At 36.9% G+C, this 18,488-nt stretch overlaps 1 protein-coding gene across 1 annotated transcript in view; it reads right to left on the bottom strand.

Annotated features, from left to right (window-relative positions):
• The window catches only part of TENM1 (teneurin transmembrane protein 1), a 231,736-nt gene that overhangs the window by 180,251 nt on the left and 32,997 nt on the right, over window positions 1-18,488 (bottom strand). The window contains exon 5 of the mRNA XM_019657906.1: window positions 3,749-3,868. Within this exon, the coding sequence (XP_019513451.1) occupies window positions 3,749-3,868 (120 nt within the window). The remainder of the gene's footprint in view (window positions 1-3,748; window positions 3,869-18,488) is intronic.

Here is an 18,488-nt window from a genome sequence, read left to right as displayed (position 1 = left end):
CACACACACACACACACACACATTCTGTTTCTCTGGAGAACTCTGATTTCTCCTCTTCCCTACTAGCTGTTATATAGGGTAAACATTATCTGACAGACTCATTAATTGTCATGGAGATGGAAGGTGGCTCTGTGGCCAAAAACCCATTTAAACTATTCCAATGCCACATAGAATGCTCTCTGAATGATTAATTCTTTGGGATTTCTCCCACCACAAATGATCTTCATTGGTATGGGTCATTAAGAATAGGCTATAAAGTCATATGGAAGAGTGAGTATAAAAGACCCAAGGGAGAGGACATATTTGTTTGGAGACTGTTGTTATTTTATAGTAGATAAGACCAGTCCTATTGACAGATGGAAAACTACTAAAGCCTGTGCAAATGCTTACCTCTGCCTTGTGGTATCCACAGCGCACAAATTCTTGCCTTGAGGGAAATCAAGAGGAGAACCCTCTCTTCATCTTTCAAAGCCTTCCAAATAAAGTTCTTGAGACTTTTAATTCTTCTCAAAAAACCTTCTAAGAAGGTCAGTCTTTCACCTATTTGGCTTATCACAAGCTGAAGTATTTATAAACAGTTATCTTTCAACACTATACTGAGCACCTGTTATCTAAATTGAAGGTGGTAAGTCATAGAAGACAAGAGCCAGATTACTTGGGTTCAACTTTTGGGCTCTACCCTTATTACCTGTGTTAATTTGGATAAATTTTCTTATCTGCCAAATGGAGATGATGATAATAATGATTCTTATCTCATAAAGTTGTTGTGAGGATGAAACAAAATGACATTTACATAAATGCCTGGCATACTCATAAATACTTCTTTTTCCTTTAGAATTTCTGTTTTCTTTTTCTTTTCTGATAATCCTCCCAATCTGCACATCTATTCTCTTCTTACTTTTAGAAGGCCCTATATTCCACTCCCATCCTTCTTTCTGTTTTTAATATATCACCTTGGTCCCATGACCTAGACGTTTCCTGGTTCTCTAGGGGAAGTTATCAATTAATTTGTGCAAATGGATGATAATGGGGGTAATTATTTTTAAATCCCACATAACATATTTGCATTTGATAAGGATTTTGAGAGAGTCAGTAACTTAACTCAAAAGAGTGATACATTTGTTGGGAACTACAGGCATAGTGGCAGACCCATGGGATTGAGAATTGGCGACAGAGGGTCCTTACAGAATCTTGCATATCATACTCTGTCTACTGGGTATTTAAATGCTAATATCAGACTTTTCATAATTATTTTGCCCTCAGGTATAGTTTCCTTATGATATTCTACTTCTGAAATGTGCTTACTCAATCTGAGGTAGCAATAAGCAGAGTCATATAAATGGAAACTCTCATCACACTGTTATTTTATGTCCAAAAGATGACAGTGGGACAGTCTGGTTGGCATTTCGGATACATATATTCAATGCTGATACCCTCTGTAAAGCCTGAGGGGAAAGTTATTGCCAGAGGGGCTCTGGCTAGTATCTATCTGTCATCTACATAAACCTAGTTCTCAGAGTGAGCTGATGGAGGAGGGTCTTGGTATTTTACTTAAAATGAAAAAGACAAAAATTGCCCCTCTTTAATGTTTTCTATAAACTAGAAACACATTTTTAGACTTTTTGGACATCAAGGTTTTTTTTTTGTTTTGTTTTTTATGTTCTCTTGTGAATATCAAATAGTTCACTGAAATCTTTCTACACAAGCTAGAAAAACTGAAGGCCCATCAGTTCTCCATAAGAAGTCAAATGTCCTTGAGGGAATATTCTATTTAAAGAAATAATCTATTTCTCACTTTTTGTCATATGGCTGAACATGCTGGCAAGAGAGTGGCCAGTTTTGTGTTCCAGTTACTGGTGAGTAGACTACCAAAATTCTATAATTCAATCTAATTGGGAGAAAGGTCCATTTGAATTACTAATGAGCTGATTATGGAATATTTGAAAGGACATGTAGTTTTTATTGCTTATATGTACATGTATAAGAAATACATGTGTGCATGTACGAGGTCTGACAATTAAGTTCACAAACTTGTTGCAATTATGTTGCTAACCTTTTTTGATATCAGAGGGATTATTCTTATGAACTTATACTAAATGGACAAACAGTTAACCAAGTTTACTCTTTGGAAGTGCTAAAAAGGCTGTGTGAAAATTTAGACGATCTTAACTTTTCACCAACAATTCTTGGCTCTTGCATCACAGCAATGCACCAGCTCACACGGCACTGTCTATGAGGGAGTTTTTAGCCAGTAAGCAAACAAGTACATTGGAACACCCTCCCTAGTCACCTGATCTGGCCCCCAGTGACTTCTTTCTTTACCCAAAGATAAAGGAAATATTGAAAGGAAGACATTTTGATGACATTCAGGATATCAAGGGTAATACAATGACAGCTCTGATGGTCATTCCAGAAAAAGTGTTCCAAAATTGCTTTGAAGAGTGGACTAGGTGCTGGCATCAGTGCATAGCTTCCCAAAAGGAGTACTTCAAAGGTGACCATAGTGATATTCAGCAATGAGGTATGTAGCACTTTTTCTAAGATGAGTTCTCGAACTTAATTGTGCAACCTCATATATATATATATATATCTCCAAAGTAGTTCTGCTGAGCTTGTTATAATGAATAGATAGATAGCTAATAAGTAACATAATGTATATATAAATAATCCATATGATTTAGTAAAGTCTTAAAAACAATTTGTTTTCTTAAGTAGGTTAAAAGGCTTCCTTATTATCTTATTCAACTATTTTTATAAGCATTTTCTTGACAAGCAGTTGAAAAATATAAATTCAACATAGTCCAAGTGGAACAATTAACAATTCTGAAGTGGTTAGGACTAATATGCTTTGATTGCAGGTTCTTGTAATGAGATAGTTTCTCACACTGTGATTAAGCTCCAAGCCAACAGGTCTATTCATGTGAGTATTAAAACAGTTTTTTATGAGTATGACATTTTAAGCATAGCCACCTGGAGACTAGGATACCTCAAAGCCATTATTACAATGTCCTGAGAGTCATAAATAGATGACTTTTAGCTGGACACATGGGCCAATTGACTCAAATATTCTGAACAAATGTCTGTCTAAATGACAACAAAAATGTTTTGTGAGCAAATCCTTTAACAGGAGAAGATTTTACTTAGTGGTCTTGCTTCCCAGGTTTCAGAGAACTTTGAGAAGCCCTGAGAAAGCACCTGGTGGTTGGTGCTTAAGGTTAAATTAATGTGGTTATATAGACACCAAGGGGAATTGGTTAGTCTGACCATGTTTGTCAATCAGTTACATCCACTAGTAAGATAAGCAGCCTAGGAAGGACACATTTTAAGAAACGTGTCTTAATGTGGTTATAGTCTATACTTTTGGAGGAAAGCTTTGGACTCCCTCATTTCTAAATATTTTGAGGATGTCATGGAAGAACAGCGTAAGTGTTCCATGGCCCTCTATTTATTACCCACACCATCTCACTGAATTTTGAAGCTGGATTTATACATGGAATTAGATGAAGGCTAGAAAGCTTTCCACATGGCCAGGGTTTCAAGAAAACTTGAGAGTATGAGTACAGGGTTAGAAGAGAAATTTGGTGTGACTTAGGTGAGGAATAGAGGACATAAATACCTCCAATGACTTTTCTAGATACATCCAGAAGGAAGATGACTTATAAACACTGTATTATCTGAGCCTGGGTTTCACTAACAGCTAGAAGTCAGTATTTGGCCACTACAGTGATCAGAAGCAATTTTGACCTACCTTCCATCTTGACGGCTGATGGTAAATCCGTAGTCACTGTGGTGCAAGAAACTAACATTCACCCCTACCAGAGGGGTTCCATCTATGGCCACAACTTGACCTCGAATCACACAAGCACGCCTGCAACACAAGATCAAAGGTGAATATAAAAGCATGTTGAAACTGGATTCTAGAAGCCAAGTTGGAGAAACTTTGGAAAACAGAGTCACGTATAACAAAAAACACAATAATGTCACCAACCAGTAGTAACTACTAATAACATTTTGTGGAGGGTATATTTATCTCTTTTACCCATTAATGCTGAGATTATGCTTGGTATAGTTCTGTATCCTGATATTTTTAAGTTGACAATGTATTATTAATATTGTCTTATGTAATTAGAAATTCCTTAATATAGCATTTTGCTATTATATAAAATAGCCTTAAAATAATATTCCTTAATGTGTTTAAGCCCTTCCCTATTTTAGGACATTTCATTGTGTCTCAATTTCGTGTGCATTGAATTTCTCATTATTTCTTTAGGAGATAGTCCTAGTTGTGGAAGGATATTTTTCTGTTATTAAAATTAAAATTAATTACATTATTTAATACATAAATACATTGTAGATATGACTAAAGTCCCTGTTGATCACCTCCCTCCCAGTTCCTGGTCTTTCCCCCAGTAGCAATCAGCAATATCATTTTGTTACGTGCATTTTCTATGCATTTACATACATAAGTGTGAACATTTTTAGGGCTCTTGATACATATTGCAAAATCACTTTTTCTGGAATGACAGCTTTTTTAAAAAAACAGACTTAGTTGGGTGAATTTTAGGAGTTAAAGTCTGCAAAAGAGGCATGGTCCCTGACTATAGTACTCTAATTCTCTTGCATAATTGAAATAAAATATTTCAGGAGGTTTGCCCTTTAAACAAATGAGTTTCATCCTTCCCAAAGAATGGGATTCCATTAAACTAGACCTTAAATAGGGCTGTTTCCCAGGGACACAGTCCACGAAAACATGTATAATTTCAGCTGGAGCCTGGCCAACAAGTTGAAACAAATTTTGGGAGCCTGGCATTTAAGAAGGCCCAGGGCAAATGCCAGCAAAGAGTTTCCACTGCTCTGCTGTTATTGGGGAGGTGGCATGTGATGGGGATTAGTTTTTCACCAGAGTCCATTCCTAGTCTTGGCAGGCCTGAGCTTTAGAAAGTGCATTTTATAGGTGGAGTTTGTAGTGTTGAGGAAGGTTGGGCAAAGTCAATGATTTTTCCTTGGGCATCAATGTTGTTTTATTTTACCAAGTGGGACTCAGGGTATCCAGGGAAGCTAAATTTTGGATTAAAAGGGGCCATGTTATTTGGGTAAACATGACTTTCCAATGTAATCATAATAATTCCACCCTGGCATTAGACATTCTTCAAACAGAATCGGCAAGTCAAGGCCATAAATCTAAAGACTCATAGTCACAAAGATCATTCGAATGAGAAAAAAATAATCTCTGAAAAAGCAAAAGACAGTTACCATCCAAAGCTTGTTTTATATGCTATAGCCAGTAAACTTCACTACTAAATTCTATTGCAATCAGAGGAATTGGATATATTATGCTAATAGGATTTATCCTCCATTACCTAAGGCCTTCCCCCAACACAAATTATAAGCCATTACACAATGTAAGCTAGTATAATTGTTGCTATTAGTGTCTTTGTATATTGAGCTCTCAGACCAACATTCCTAGTTCTGACATAAATTAGTGGCTTTTTTCTTTCCAATGAGCTGCTCATTTTATGAATTCTATAAGTCACGGTTCTGAATGGCATGAAAATGGCATATTGGCACTTGCTTTGCCTTGTCTGATTCCTCCAGTCTCTTTGGGGGCGATTTTGAAATCCCATTTGTTCTAATAGAGATATTTGAAAGTCACTGAGTTCTGGATTTTGAACTAATCCTGACAGATCTAGTCCCATGTTCTAAGTCTAGTGTAACAAGAAATGAAAATAAAAGGATGTCTCTAGTTTTATACAGCAACATTTTGAAAGCCTTTACAAAGCAAAATTTGACAAGCTGGGTACAGATGAAGTATAAACAAACTGAGAAAATATCCGGCAAACTATACAGGAATTGGAACCACAGGGGCTCAGAAGAGATTGTATGTTGGTGAGGCCAAATCATTTGAAAATCAGTTAAACATTGCTTTCTGAGCCTTAAGTGCTGATGACTTTTTTGTGGGTATGTTGGGGGGGGGTAATTATGAACTTGCCAAGGCTCTACCAGTTAACAAGCTGGCCTTTGCAACAATAATGCGTACTACCTAGATGGTCGCTGATTCCCTATTGACAAGGCAATTCTACACTCGCTCATTTTATTTGTTCACATTAATCTAGACATGGTGTCTTCCCACAGCTGTACTAGGCTCAATTATTTTTGTTTTTATTTTGTCAAGGTTAGTTGGCATTATTTGGTAATATTTTATGACAGACACAGACTTGTCTCTTTTCTTTGCTGCTCTTTTATTTTTTATACAGCTTATATTTATGAAGGATCCAGGCTGGCGAGTGAAAGTCTCATATAAGTCATCATTATTCTGTTCATTTCTCTTGTATTTCTCCCTTCCTTCATTCTGTATCTCATTCTGAGTACACTTGTCTTTTGACTCTCCTGCTCTTTAATATTCCTCATATTCTATGAATCACACAGATTTGTGTGATAACAACTCATCAAAGTCATTATTATTCAGGACATCATCTACCTGTTCTTCTTCTCATTCATTTCACTCTTCCCCATTCATAAATAATGCACAGACTTGTCTTTTAACTCCCCTACTTTTTTATTCCTCATTTTTATGATCCACACCAACTTACAGCATATGATAAAGCCCCATAAAACTTATTATTCTACATTTATCAGCATGGAACTCTCTTTGTAATGTATTAGATTTTAAATGTTCTAAGATTCCCTTTATCTTGCTACATTTGCTTCTATTATTTACACACACCATGCCATCCATTTTTCAAAAGAATAATTCGTACCTCCCTTTATTCTTGGATTACTAACACTTACTGCAATCTTTGACCAACATCAGTCATCCCGTGTTAGTTTAAGTTGCCAAATTTTGGGACAGTGTTAAAGTATTCTTTTAAAATTTGCAGTAATCTTGATTGGCACTGCATGCAGAAACCTAGGGAAATGTTCTTCTCAGGCAAACTCTCCATTTCAAAGAGAAAGCTCGAGTCCACTTGCTTCCCCAGGCTCTGCCAGCCCCAGATGGCCCTTACGGAGTCTTTTATATATTTTTGGCAAGTATGGTGTATTATGCCACTTGTTCAGCTCAACAGCCATTTTGTGAACTCCCAGCTTCTAAAATGATTTTTTTTCATAATTGTGGATGGTAGCCTTGTATCTGCTTTATTTTTCCTGATTTACACAGCCAATAAAATGTAACTTATCCCCATTTATATAATCTATTTGGATTATGCTACTCATATCTAAGGCAGTCTATATAATTCATCTATTTCCTAGGTTAGATTCTTGCTGAAGCACTGAGGTGTATATGGTGGGGGTCTGCCTTTGGTAGTACCACATTCCTTCCTTCTGAGCTTTTCGTCATTCCCACTATGGTACCTCCCTGTTGCAGAGGCTCTGTATTCTTCAAATTGCCATCTAAATAAGGCAGCCATACTGGCACATCCTTGGTCTCTCTTGGGGAAACATCTTGATCTCTTAAACTTTTGGCACTTCAAACAATCCTCAACATGAGTCCACATCTTTCAAGGACCTGGCTTTTTTTTTCTGAAACTTTTTTCAATTAAATAATATACAGAACTCTTCTGGACTTTTCAAACCAGATGATAGAAGCTACTGTCTGGGCTGTCGTGAAGCTGGCCCTGCACATGTGTACAGCAGGTAAGTACCCAGTGTGACTGTCTTTTGTGTTGGCGTGTGTATGTTTGTGTACTCTTAATGATATTCCATCTTTGCCTGGGGCTTTCTCCTTCTTCGATTCAGACATATATGGGATGCTTTGTTTTCTTGAATCTTTAAAAACAAGAACCTCTCAAGGGCCGGCTGAGTGGCTCAGTTGGTTAAGAGCTCGCTCAAGAGTTTGAGCTCTGAGCAACAGCGGTTCGAGTCAGCCCGAGCTGAGCAGCCGTGAGCTGCCAACAGGTGGCGGGATGGCTCAGCTAAAAAAAAAAAATAAAAAAAAAATAAAAAAAAATAAAAACAAGAACCTCTCCCTGTTGTTGTGGCTTATAGCAAGATAATGAACTTAGATGGACATGTCCAATGTGACTTTAAAAATATGCATGGAGGAAAAAAAAATCACCCCTCACAAGTGTCTCTTTTCCTGTTCTCTGTGGGATACAGGCTGCTGCCAAGCTGTCTACCTGCTGTCACTATGCTAAAGCAGCAATCCCAAAGGAATTGCTTCTCCGTTTAACTAAATGCTGAATCCTCTCAGGGTTTGGAGCTTGGTCTGAAGAACAGGGAATCATGGGAAATGCAAGTCAAAATACACTTTACTGAGAGCCTTATTTAAGAAACAAGCTGCTTGTTAGATAGTTCTGTTGAAAAGATTAATTCATTCTGTATTTGCTATTTTCATGGCATAGTCGAATTATCCCCAGCTTTCAATAAACTCTTGGTTTCATTCTCCTCTTCCCTCATTTGCTGTCTTTTGTCTTCCTTGTCAAATTTCCAATATTCATGCAACACCTCAGGCAAAAACATGAACCTCAAGCACAAAAGTTGGTTTGAAAAACAAGGCTGAAAACTAAATTTCTGAAAGAAGATATAATAATTTACTGCATAGTGTTTATGATTAAAATCTTTTGTAAGGAAATGAGGCTCGGGTCTAGGGAAGTTATAGCTATTTACTTTTGTTGCTAACCTGAACATAAGCAAACTTTGAAGGGTAACTTTCAACAGAGGACCTGGTCACAGGGGATGCAGCCTTCAGATGGGTAGGTTAGGTGGTTTTCTCCATAGGAACAGATGAAATGACAGCTCTGGTCAAGAGTAGGACTGGGCTTGGAGCGGCCATGTGAATCCTCTGCTCACTGGTGTTGGAATCCTGCCCTGTGAATTCCTGTATGAGTTGTCATTTGGTTCAAGTCTCCAAGGCACAGAAACTTGATACATATGAGGTGTTGTTTGATGGTTCTTTTGACACTCCAGTGGACAGAAACCTGCTGCATATGAAATGTGGTTTGATGGTTCTCCTGACATCTTCTCCTGCAGGCTTATTATATCCAGAGTTGTACATTGTGCCATTTGGGCTAAAACACTGCAGCTTCTAAGGGCTCTATTGGAATGCAAATACCTCTAAGTGGTTGGGACAAAAGGACTGATGATGTCCTCTATCTCCTGCCTAAATGCAATGAATAAAGGATCTTCTCTACAGCATAATTTTGGAAGTGTGGTGCTGGTTCTCAGTCCTTTCCCCTCATCTTTCTCTTGTATGGACCACTGGTTCTGAAACTTCATCATGCACCAGATCGCCTGGGGGGCTTGGTAAAACAGACTGCTGGGTCCCACTCCCAGAGTTTCTGAATATTGAGAACACCTTCTTTAGGGATAGCGAGACCAGTACATATCCAGCCAATTAAGGTGTATGAACTGAGGAGGGAGGCAGGGGGGTGTAAGCCATATAAAGGCAAGCGAATCACCAAGTGGTTCACAATCTTATCATTATGAAATCTGTGAGGCATGGCTTTTTAAGTCTTCCATATAAACCTCTGGCAAACGGTTCATAACACTGTAGTTTGGGGAGTCATGTTGAAATTGTCATGACAATTAGATTACAAGATGAACTCTAGCATCCTTTCAAATCCAGTGATTATAATAAAATGGAAAACGTTTTAACCTGATTTATCTGTCCTAAACAAGTTTCAATTTCTTCCCCATTCCTATTATTCTCATTAGACAGTCTTATTGCTTTTGTCATAGCCTCTCTTGGGTAACAGTTATATATCTGTATGTCTTCCCTATTAAATAGTCACTCCAGGGCAAGGACTGTGATTTTGCTTTCTGCATCCTTCCCAATGCCTGGCGTACACAGTACATGCTCAAAAAAAGTTTCAGAAAATTTCAACTCAAATATTTTTATATAAAGTTGTGAGATACTTGCAACCTACCCTTATAGCACTGCTTCAAGAGTTTCAGAGACTACTTTGAGGTTCCTGTGTAACAGATGCCTTACAGTTCATTTATTAAAAGGTAGCATTCTGGATTGTGCACTACAACTTTCTCATCATGAAGAGTTTTGTTTGATAATTGACTACTTTAGGGAATTAAATAGTACCACTGTGACTGGGAGGAATGAATGAATAGTCCTCCTCAAATGCTTAATTTATGAACATTAACCTCATTATTTCTTTACATATTACCATATAATTATGATTTGGTATTTCATAATTTATATACATTTAAGGGTTCTAACATTCAGATATTATGAAGGTTTCCACACAACAGGTGCTAGTTTTTTATATATGTTATCTACACTAGTACAGCACTGTGAAAACATTTAATGTTATAGCATAAACCTGTTCTTATGTTCTGAAAATAAGAATGCAGGGAATGTTCATAAGCAAATCCAATAAAATGTCATTAGTTTTTACTTAAATAGAACAGGCTGATTTAATCCTACTCAGTTGGTCACTAGCCCAAATGAATAATACCTACCAAATGGGTAACATTAAAAGCAGCTGGGAGCATTACCCATCAACATTCTAGGACTCTGGGAAAGGTGGTGCTATTGAAAATGCAGATAGCTTTTTAAGCAGAATTATTTTCCTCATGGCTAGTGATGTTTCAAGTAAAACAAAATGGGGGCACTTACCCTGAGGTAGGGTAGCTATTTTCCCATCTGCCCTGGTAATTGCTTGTCAAAAGTAGGCTTGCTTTGGATGCCTGAGATCACCAAAGTAATGGGAAAAAGATCAAGTGTTTTGAAGCAATAAGAAAACTGACGACAGTCACATTTTCAGGACTGCATAACTGTCAGTTTGCTGCATTTAGACACATGTTTATTTTTGTCCAGAATTTGAATCCTGAAATATTTGTCCTGTAAGCCCTTGCAACTCTTAAATAGTCTCAAGTTTTTGTTTTTTGGTTTATTTCTGTTTTGTTTTTGCCTGTTTTACACATTACTCAAATGGTTAATCATTGTAGTCAGCCTTATGGGGTTTTATTAACCTCATTAACCTTTCCTGTCACTTCTCTGCCTTTGAAATAATGGATAGTCTTTAAATATAGGAAAAGTCTGCTTTGTTGGCTGTAACCTGGCTGTGGATGACTCTTCCCTTCATGGAGGAAAAATGGTGGCCTTGCTCTATTGATGCTAGTTCTAGCTCTGGCTTGCTATTTATTGCCGTTATGATTTTTTTCTAAGAAACATAATTGCTTGTGATCTCATTTGTTCCTTATGGAAAGTGAGAATAATAGTTCTTCCCTGTCCTATCCTTGATCACTTGACCAAGATGCCATAACAATAACCTAATAAAACGACTCCCTTTTGAAGTGATTTTTCAAATTACATTCTATTATGTACCCTGATATTTAATTAAGTATATATAATATATAAGTATATGTTTGTATAAATATTTATTAAACACTTATTATGAGTCAGGTACTATGCCAGGTTGTTTCCTTATGTTATTTCATTTAATATCAATATAACCCTGAGTAGGCATAACATTAACCCTGTTTTTAAAATGGGGAAACAGATTCAGAGGGGTTGAAAAGAATTGCTCGAGACAACACAGCTAGTAAGTGGTGAATTGGTGGAGGGCTTTTTACCCAGACTCTAAAAGGTCTGACCTATATGCAGATCTTTCTTAAGATGTAAAATATGTGGCAAAAAAATGAAAAGAAAGTGCTCGCCTACAAAGATGGTGCTATCCAGAGGACATCATTACCTATAGACATTTACCAACTGCTGAGCACTTCCTGTGTGCAGGGTGTGTAGTGGCGATAAGCTACAACATGTCATTCATTCTGTCTCCCCAAATGTGCATTAATTCTGCCCTCTCTATGGATACATTTAGATGACAGAACCAGCTAGAGACAACTGCAAGCAAACAGTATGGCTAAAAAGTGAGTAATAAGTGTTTGAGCCTCTGAAAATTCCATTCTAATAGAGCAATAAGATAGATAAACTGTGAGAAAATACCTGTTCACACTGAGATACGCTGTAGATAGCTACTGGTTTTACTAATAACTGTTATTAAGCATCTGAGAACATCTGAATTTCAAAATATCACAACTAATTAATTGAACAGCTTTTTGAAGATTTGTGCCCTGATTTCTTTTTATTGTTTGCTTAGGAGCATCTGCAAAAAAGTGAAAGTCACACGTTCTTTCTTTTTGGTACATTTAGGTGCTGACTGCTGATTTCAGGGGCTAGTCAGCACTATAAATCTTGGAAGTTTCAGCACTTTGCAATTTTTAAAATGTGTCTTGAACATGTGTTTCCTGAACTTCAGAATTAGACAAAATATCCTGAAAATCAAGAGATCTCATATTCACACACATAACACACTTCATATAAACAAGATCAAAGTGTTTTATTAGCAAGTAGCAACCATCTTACTTCCCACTTAGAATAATAAATGCAGAAGCCAGAAATAAGCAAAGAAGGTTACTCAGGAAAAGCAACATGGGAAGACAAATAATCACAAGGAACCATGGCAGAGCCAAGATCCACTTGGATTCCTTTTCTGAATGTTGGCAGGTCATGCGCAGTGTCTTCCTTTAGAAAGAAAGGTGAACACAAAATAGATTTAAGGATGCTGATGCCTCAGAAAGTGCTCTCCTCAGTGCTTCGTTTATTCAATTTATTCAGCATTTGTTGCACTGTGTGTTTATTAGCCCCTAGTTTTGTACCTGGTATAATATTTTTCATGTTTCTCAGTGAAAAATACATAAAAATCTGCCATTAGCAAATAGGTGTGGAAGTTCTTGACTAACAGATTCATGAAAAAGGTAAACACAAAGCAACGGATTCAAATTTGTACCTCAGAAAATTACAAATGGTTATGTTATAAACCTGGGTGTTACCTGTATGGAGATGAAACTGGTAGTTCCAAGAATGCTTGAATACTATAATAACATTGTATTTCCTTATAAATATTCTAAAATATAATCTTTTGTTACCTCTTCTTTTTCATAATTCCAAATCAGTAAGTAATTTCTATATATTTGATCTCTTTTAGGTTTGACACTAATTGATGAAAATCTGCTATTTGATATATTTCTTTTCTTTTCATGACTAATGGTCTAGGGCTGTTGCAGATTTCTCTTTCTAGAGGTTATTCAGTTTGTCTGAGGTATTCAACTTTTCTCAATGTACTCCTGGAGAAAAGGCACCCCATACATTTATGAGTAAAATCTAGTGCACTAACCAGTATGTAGTAATTCCTTGAACGTTTTGTCTTACTTTTACATTTCACACAATGCTGCAATCTTAATTCAGTGGCCCCCTAAAAGTCACTGCCAGGCTCCAGCTAGTGTGACAATCTATTGCATGAGGTTCCAGGTATTAGGAAACAGTCATGCCAAGATCATCTAACATATAGATGAATGCTATGAGGCGTCTGCTCTGGTGTCACCTCTCCAGAGAAGCTTCCCTGGACCACTCTGTCTAAAATAGTCATTCTCTGTCCCGAACCATTCTTTATCTCACTTGAGAGTACTCCCTGACATTTGCCTTTTTTATTATTGTCAGTCTTCCTCACTAGACTATATAGGTAAGACACTTTGTCAGCTGTAGCCCAGAGCCTAGGGCACTACCTATTACTGAATGAATAAATGAACCAAGTAAATATTGTAATGTTCATCAGCCTCAAGAGTGAAATGATTAATCTTCACCAACGTAGGTTATCTTGAAAGGAACTGTCAGATCTATTGTTATAAATGATGTCAAAGCATCATTAATGGAAATTATTTCATTGTGGTAAATGGGAATTTTTCAAATGATTGTTTTTCCCCCTGAATTCATCTGTTTAATAAAAATATTTAAAATTGTAGACAAATTATTTATAGACCTGACTGTCAAAGGATGAAATTTCTTGTAAACAGTTAAGCTGTTCACTGTCCCAATAAGACTTTTATTGTTCTCACAAGTCATCAATAGTGCCCTATGTGTGTGTTAATTTTAGCAGCTCTTTATGCTCACCTGGCTCAATTAGTCCCATCTCTGAGTTACTGCTGAAAACTTCCAGGTCAGCCTCACTTCTGTAATTGCTTAATGGGTTTGTCTCATTTCCTAGAATACCTCTTATCTTACATCAATTTAGATTACCCATTTGCCCTTATCAGAGCAGTGGAATTTGAGACCCCTTAGTTGATGAACTTCAAGCTCCCTTAGAAATCTGATGTTCCATAATCCACAGAATTTATTGAATTTTGTAATTAATTTAATTATTTATGTATTTACTTGATGTTTTGACTGCCTCTACCACTAGATGTAAGGGGAGTTCAGGGAACGAGGGAACTCTGTTTCTTTTGTTTACCTCCATGCACACAGGTACTGGTGTAGAGTGGGTAGTCAAGAAATGTTTGTTGAATAAATGAGTGAATACATATTCTCATCACTTTAAAAATGAGTTGATATGAGGATATTATATTACATTAGGTATAGAAGAGTACTTTGGTATCTCCTCTAGAGGAAGTTAACGTCCTCAGTTAGTTACTCTGGAAATACTCACATTTCAATACAATACATATCAGTAAAAAACAGTAATTAGTATCTGTATAGTTTGGTTATTCTTAAGTCCTAGTCTGTATTCAAGATCAGCAGCTTCTGTGGCAATGACCATCTTCCTGCAACCTTCCCTTTAACCCCAGTATTGATTAAATAAGTCATTTTTCCATTCATAAGATTTAAAATGGGATACATTCCCAGCTCAACTAGGTGCAGAAAAGCGTGTTTTATTAAACAAGTTATGATAGGTAATTATGGCTGTTACCAGGTATCATGAATAATAAGGAGCATGAATCAAGAGTTTGTTATTGAGTGGGGTGTAATAAAGGAAGGGGAGGGCTTGGGTAAGTAAAAAGTTTGTCAAGAATTCCACGGTTAAGGTATTTGTAGGACCTCAATTTATTTTGGGGCGCTTATCTTTGGTTTTCTCATTAGATGGAATAATGGTGCATACCAAAGTGAGACAGTTAACAGTTAACTTCCTGATGTTCCTCTTTGTTTTCTAATTTTTTCTTGTTTCTTAATTTTGATTATCTAGCCCACTGAAGACAAAGAGGATTATTGATGATTATACAAAGTTATAAATGATGTCAACTATGGGCAGGCTCTGACAGGGGTGGAATGTCTCATAGATTAAAAAAAGAGTAATTTGCTATTGTTGTATAATCACTTCATCTTTTATAAATTTGTTCTTGTGCTATTTGGAGAACAGTAATCATGCCTTTGGGCTGGTTATACACTTGGGAATTGACTTATTTGTGTTCCACAGAGGTCCATCTGTGTGTTCTAAACCACCAAAATGATTCTTTCATTACCAAATATGAAAAGAGCACTCCAATATCACTACAACTAAGCCATTCACTCATTCACTCATTTTTAAACTACTTTCTTCCAGATACTACTTTGGGATCTTGGGATACAGTGGTATGAGAGATAAAAGACGGCCGCAAATTCTTTGATATTTTTCTCATCAAGAGGTGGGATTTATATCCTTTCTTTTAATCTGGGCAAGCTCTGGGACTGCTTTGACTAACAGTATATAGCACAAGTACTACTGTTAAAACTTCTGGACACAGGCCTTAAGAGACTTGCATCTTCCATTTCTTGTCTCTTGGAACATTCTCTCTTTGAGCCCTGAGCCACCATATAAAAGTTCTGACCATCCCAAGGCTGGCTGACACACCAATATAAAGCCCAAGAAGAGAGGCTATATGTAGAAAGAGAGATTCCTGGTGGATGTCCAACTGTTCCAGCCCCCCACTATTTGAGTTATCCCAGCCAAGAACAAAAACATCATGGAGAAAAGACAAGCCACCCTGGCCATAACCTGTCTGAATTTCTTACCCACAGAATCATAAAATATAATAATAAAAATTGTTTTAATGCATTAAGTTTTAGAGTAGTTTGCTATACAGAGCTAGATCATCAAAACAAGGGGAACAAATCAGACTTGGTCCTTGTCCTTACAGAACTTAAGATTTAGCAATTAGAACAATTCAGAGATAATATTGTACATGCCAGTATGGAGCAAGAAATTTAAATACAGCAGCTTAATAGACACTGTAGAAGAAGCCTATCATCTTGTTTATCCTCTTCATTTTGTAGCCTGTTAACAGTGCTGTTATGTGCTTAGTGCTGTACTAAGTTTGGTCCCAACTCTAGAACTTTTCAACTAAGGGTAGGCATTCCACCAAGAGTGGGCACAAGAGGCTGTCAAAATTGGACCCAGCAGCACTGTTGCAAATTTTCAGATCTTTAAATTGTTCTTAAAACTTATCATAAGTGATAAACCTAATAGTCAAATTCCTCTCAACATACACATCCTTCTCATAGAAAATGAACATTTTGCTTCTATTATGGTGAGACCTGGATTATCTGGTGTCATCATTGGTGGGAAATAAGATACTATAGGTTAAAATCCACTGCACCAGGGGAGTATATTAGTCTAAAGTATGAGGCAGAATGTACACCAACTTATTCATGAGGTTTACACAAGTATCTTAGTAAGCAAAGGGTGGAAATATCATTCCATTAATGTGATTTCTAGTTCATGTTCAATCGCCTTTTTTCTCTTTTTAAACCAGCATAGTAAAGGTTCAAAAATTCAGTAAAAAGATAAGACTGGATTTTTAAAAAGACTCTCAGGGAAATAGATCAGGAAGAACAAACAAACAAACACTTGAGGTTTTTCCAATGAATTCTGTACAAACTGTGTAGTCCATAGGTTATAAACTCAAATGTCATCAGGGCCAGGCATGACACTGAAAGTGAGGGAAGTGAGCGAGGTGTCAGGGAAAAAGTGAGTGGTGAGCTACAGAGGCATGTCACATCCCATCCAGAGGAGCAGCTGGCTCTCAGCTCCAGGGAACTTATGTCATGCCCATGGGCCCAGAGATGCCAAACTTTGTAAATTTTCTAGACAAGGAACTCATTCCAATTTTTCTATTAGATCTAATTTCTAAATGTTGGGGCAAACAAAATATATCTATGGGCTGATATTAAGCAATCTCTGACGTAGACACTTCACATATCTTATATTGGGTTGTCAGAAAAGTCATGACATATTTTTTCTGTTTTTTTGTTACAAAAATGTGTCCTGACTTTCCTGAAAACCCAATAGGTTGATGTGATCAGCCTGTCTTGGCTACAAAAAAGACAAATGAGTTTGGCCAGACCTTGCTGTCAGTGGTTGCACTAACCCTGGTAGGATTTTGTTTTTTAAATGCACTTCTCCATTAGTGATGGTGAGTGAAATGTCTGGCTTTGCAAATTACTGCTGTCATTTAGTTTAATGTATTCCTGTTTTTACATATATAAAAACCTTTTACATTTTTCATAATGATTAAATGCTTAGACACTGAAGATCGATAATACTTCTGTTCACCTATTTACATTATTAAAAAGTAATAAGTCATACAGAACACGTAGAATATGTGGCTTACTTTATAGTCATGTTTGGAGGAGATTGAAAATAAGAAATAGAGTTAGGCTATATAGTAAAATGTATTTAGGGAAAAACAGTAATCTTGTTGGGCTCGCTAGACACTCTACTGTGGGCAGGTTGCATGCTCACAGTGACATTGCACCAGCATGGGGCACTGGAGGTACACATTCCATGTGCTTCACATGGCAGTGCAGCAAACTCAAAACTAGAAAGGCTAGTCTCACTTGGATGCACAAAAATGAAGAGCTATTTAACCTGTATGTGCACTTTCAACACTTAGTTACCTATATGCCTTCTGGTGGTGTCAACACTCAGCAGCAAGTCATCTGTATGAGCCATGTTTTCCCACTAGGCAAATAAGCCCCTTGGCAATGCTCTCTTCATCTGCCTAACCAGCTATCCCTCAGCAATGTGTCAAAAGCAAAAAAACAGAGTGGTTCACCTGATTATGGCACATAAGTGTTCTATTGTAGGTCTGTTTGAGGAGTCAGGGATGCATAAGGGTAATAAGTCTTTTCAAGGTCAGTTAGCCCCGCTTTCTAAGTAGCCAAAGTGATGCAGCACAGTAGTTTAGAGTCAGCTCTCAGTATCAGTCTGCTTGGGTTCAAATCCTGACAATGACACTCATTGGTTGTAACCTTGGGCAAAAGACTTACTTGACATGTCAGTTCTTTTCTCACCTGAAACGTGGGGCTAATAATAGTGTCTACCATATAGGGTTTTTGTATGAATTAAATGAGATAACACATGTAAAAACTTAGTACGAAACCTGACACATAATAAGTGCTCAATAACAATTTACATGCAGCAAAATGACCACTTTACCAGTCATTCAGTTGTGTTCTTCTACCAAGAGGAAGTTAATTAGCGTGGATATTAAGTTTGTAAATAATATCATTGAAATGTATTAAATTGAACTGGATTTTAAAACATCATTTGGTTTCTAAGTTTCTTGTGTTGACCCAGATGCCATTTATTTAGTATAAATTAGATCCAAGTCATCAGGCTTATTTAAGGACAAGATGAAATGTGGTAAAGTTTACAAGGGTTGCTACAATCCAAACTTGCAGGCTGTGTAGTGTTGGGAAAGTTACTTAGTATTTCTTTTTTTTT

Source organism: Hipposideros armiger, unplaced genomic scaffold, assembly GCF_001890085.2.
Source record: "Hipposideros armiger isolate ML-2016 unplaced genomic scaffold, ASM189008v1 scaffold_281, whole genome shotgun sequence".
NCBI lineage: Eukaryota > Metazoa > Chordata > Mammalia > Chiroptera > Hipposideridae > Hipposideros > Hipposideros armiger.
This window is presented reverse-complemented; position numbering and strand designations above follow the sequence as displayed.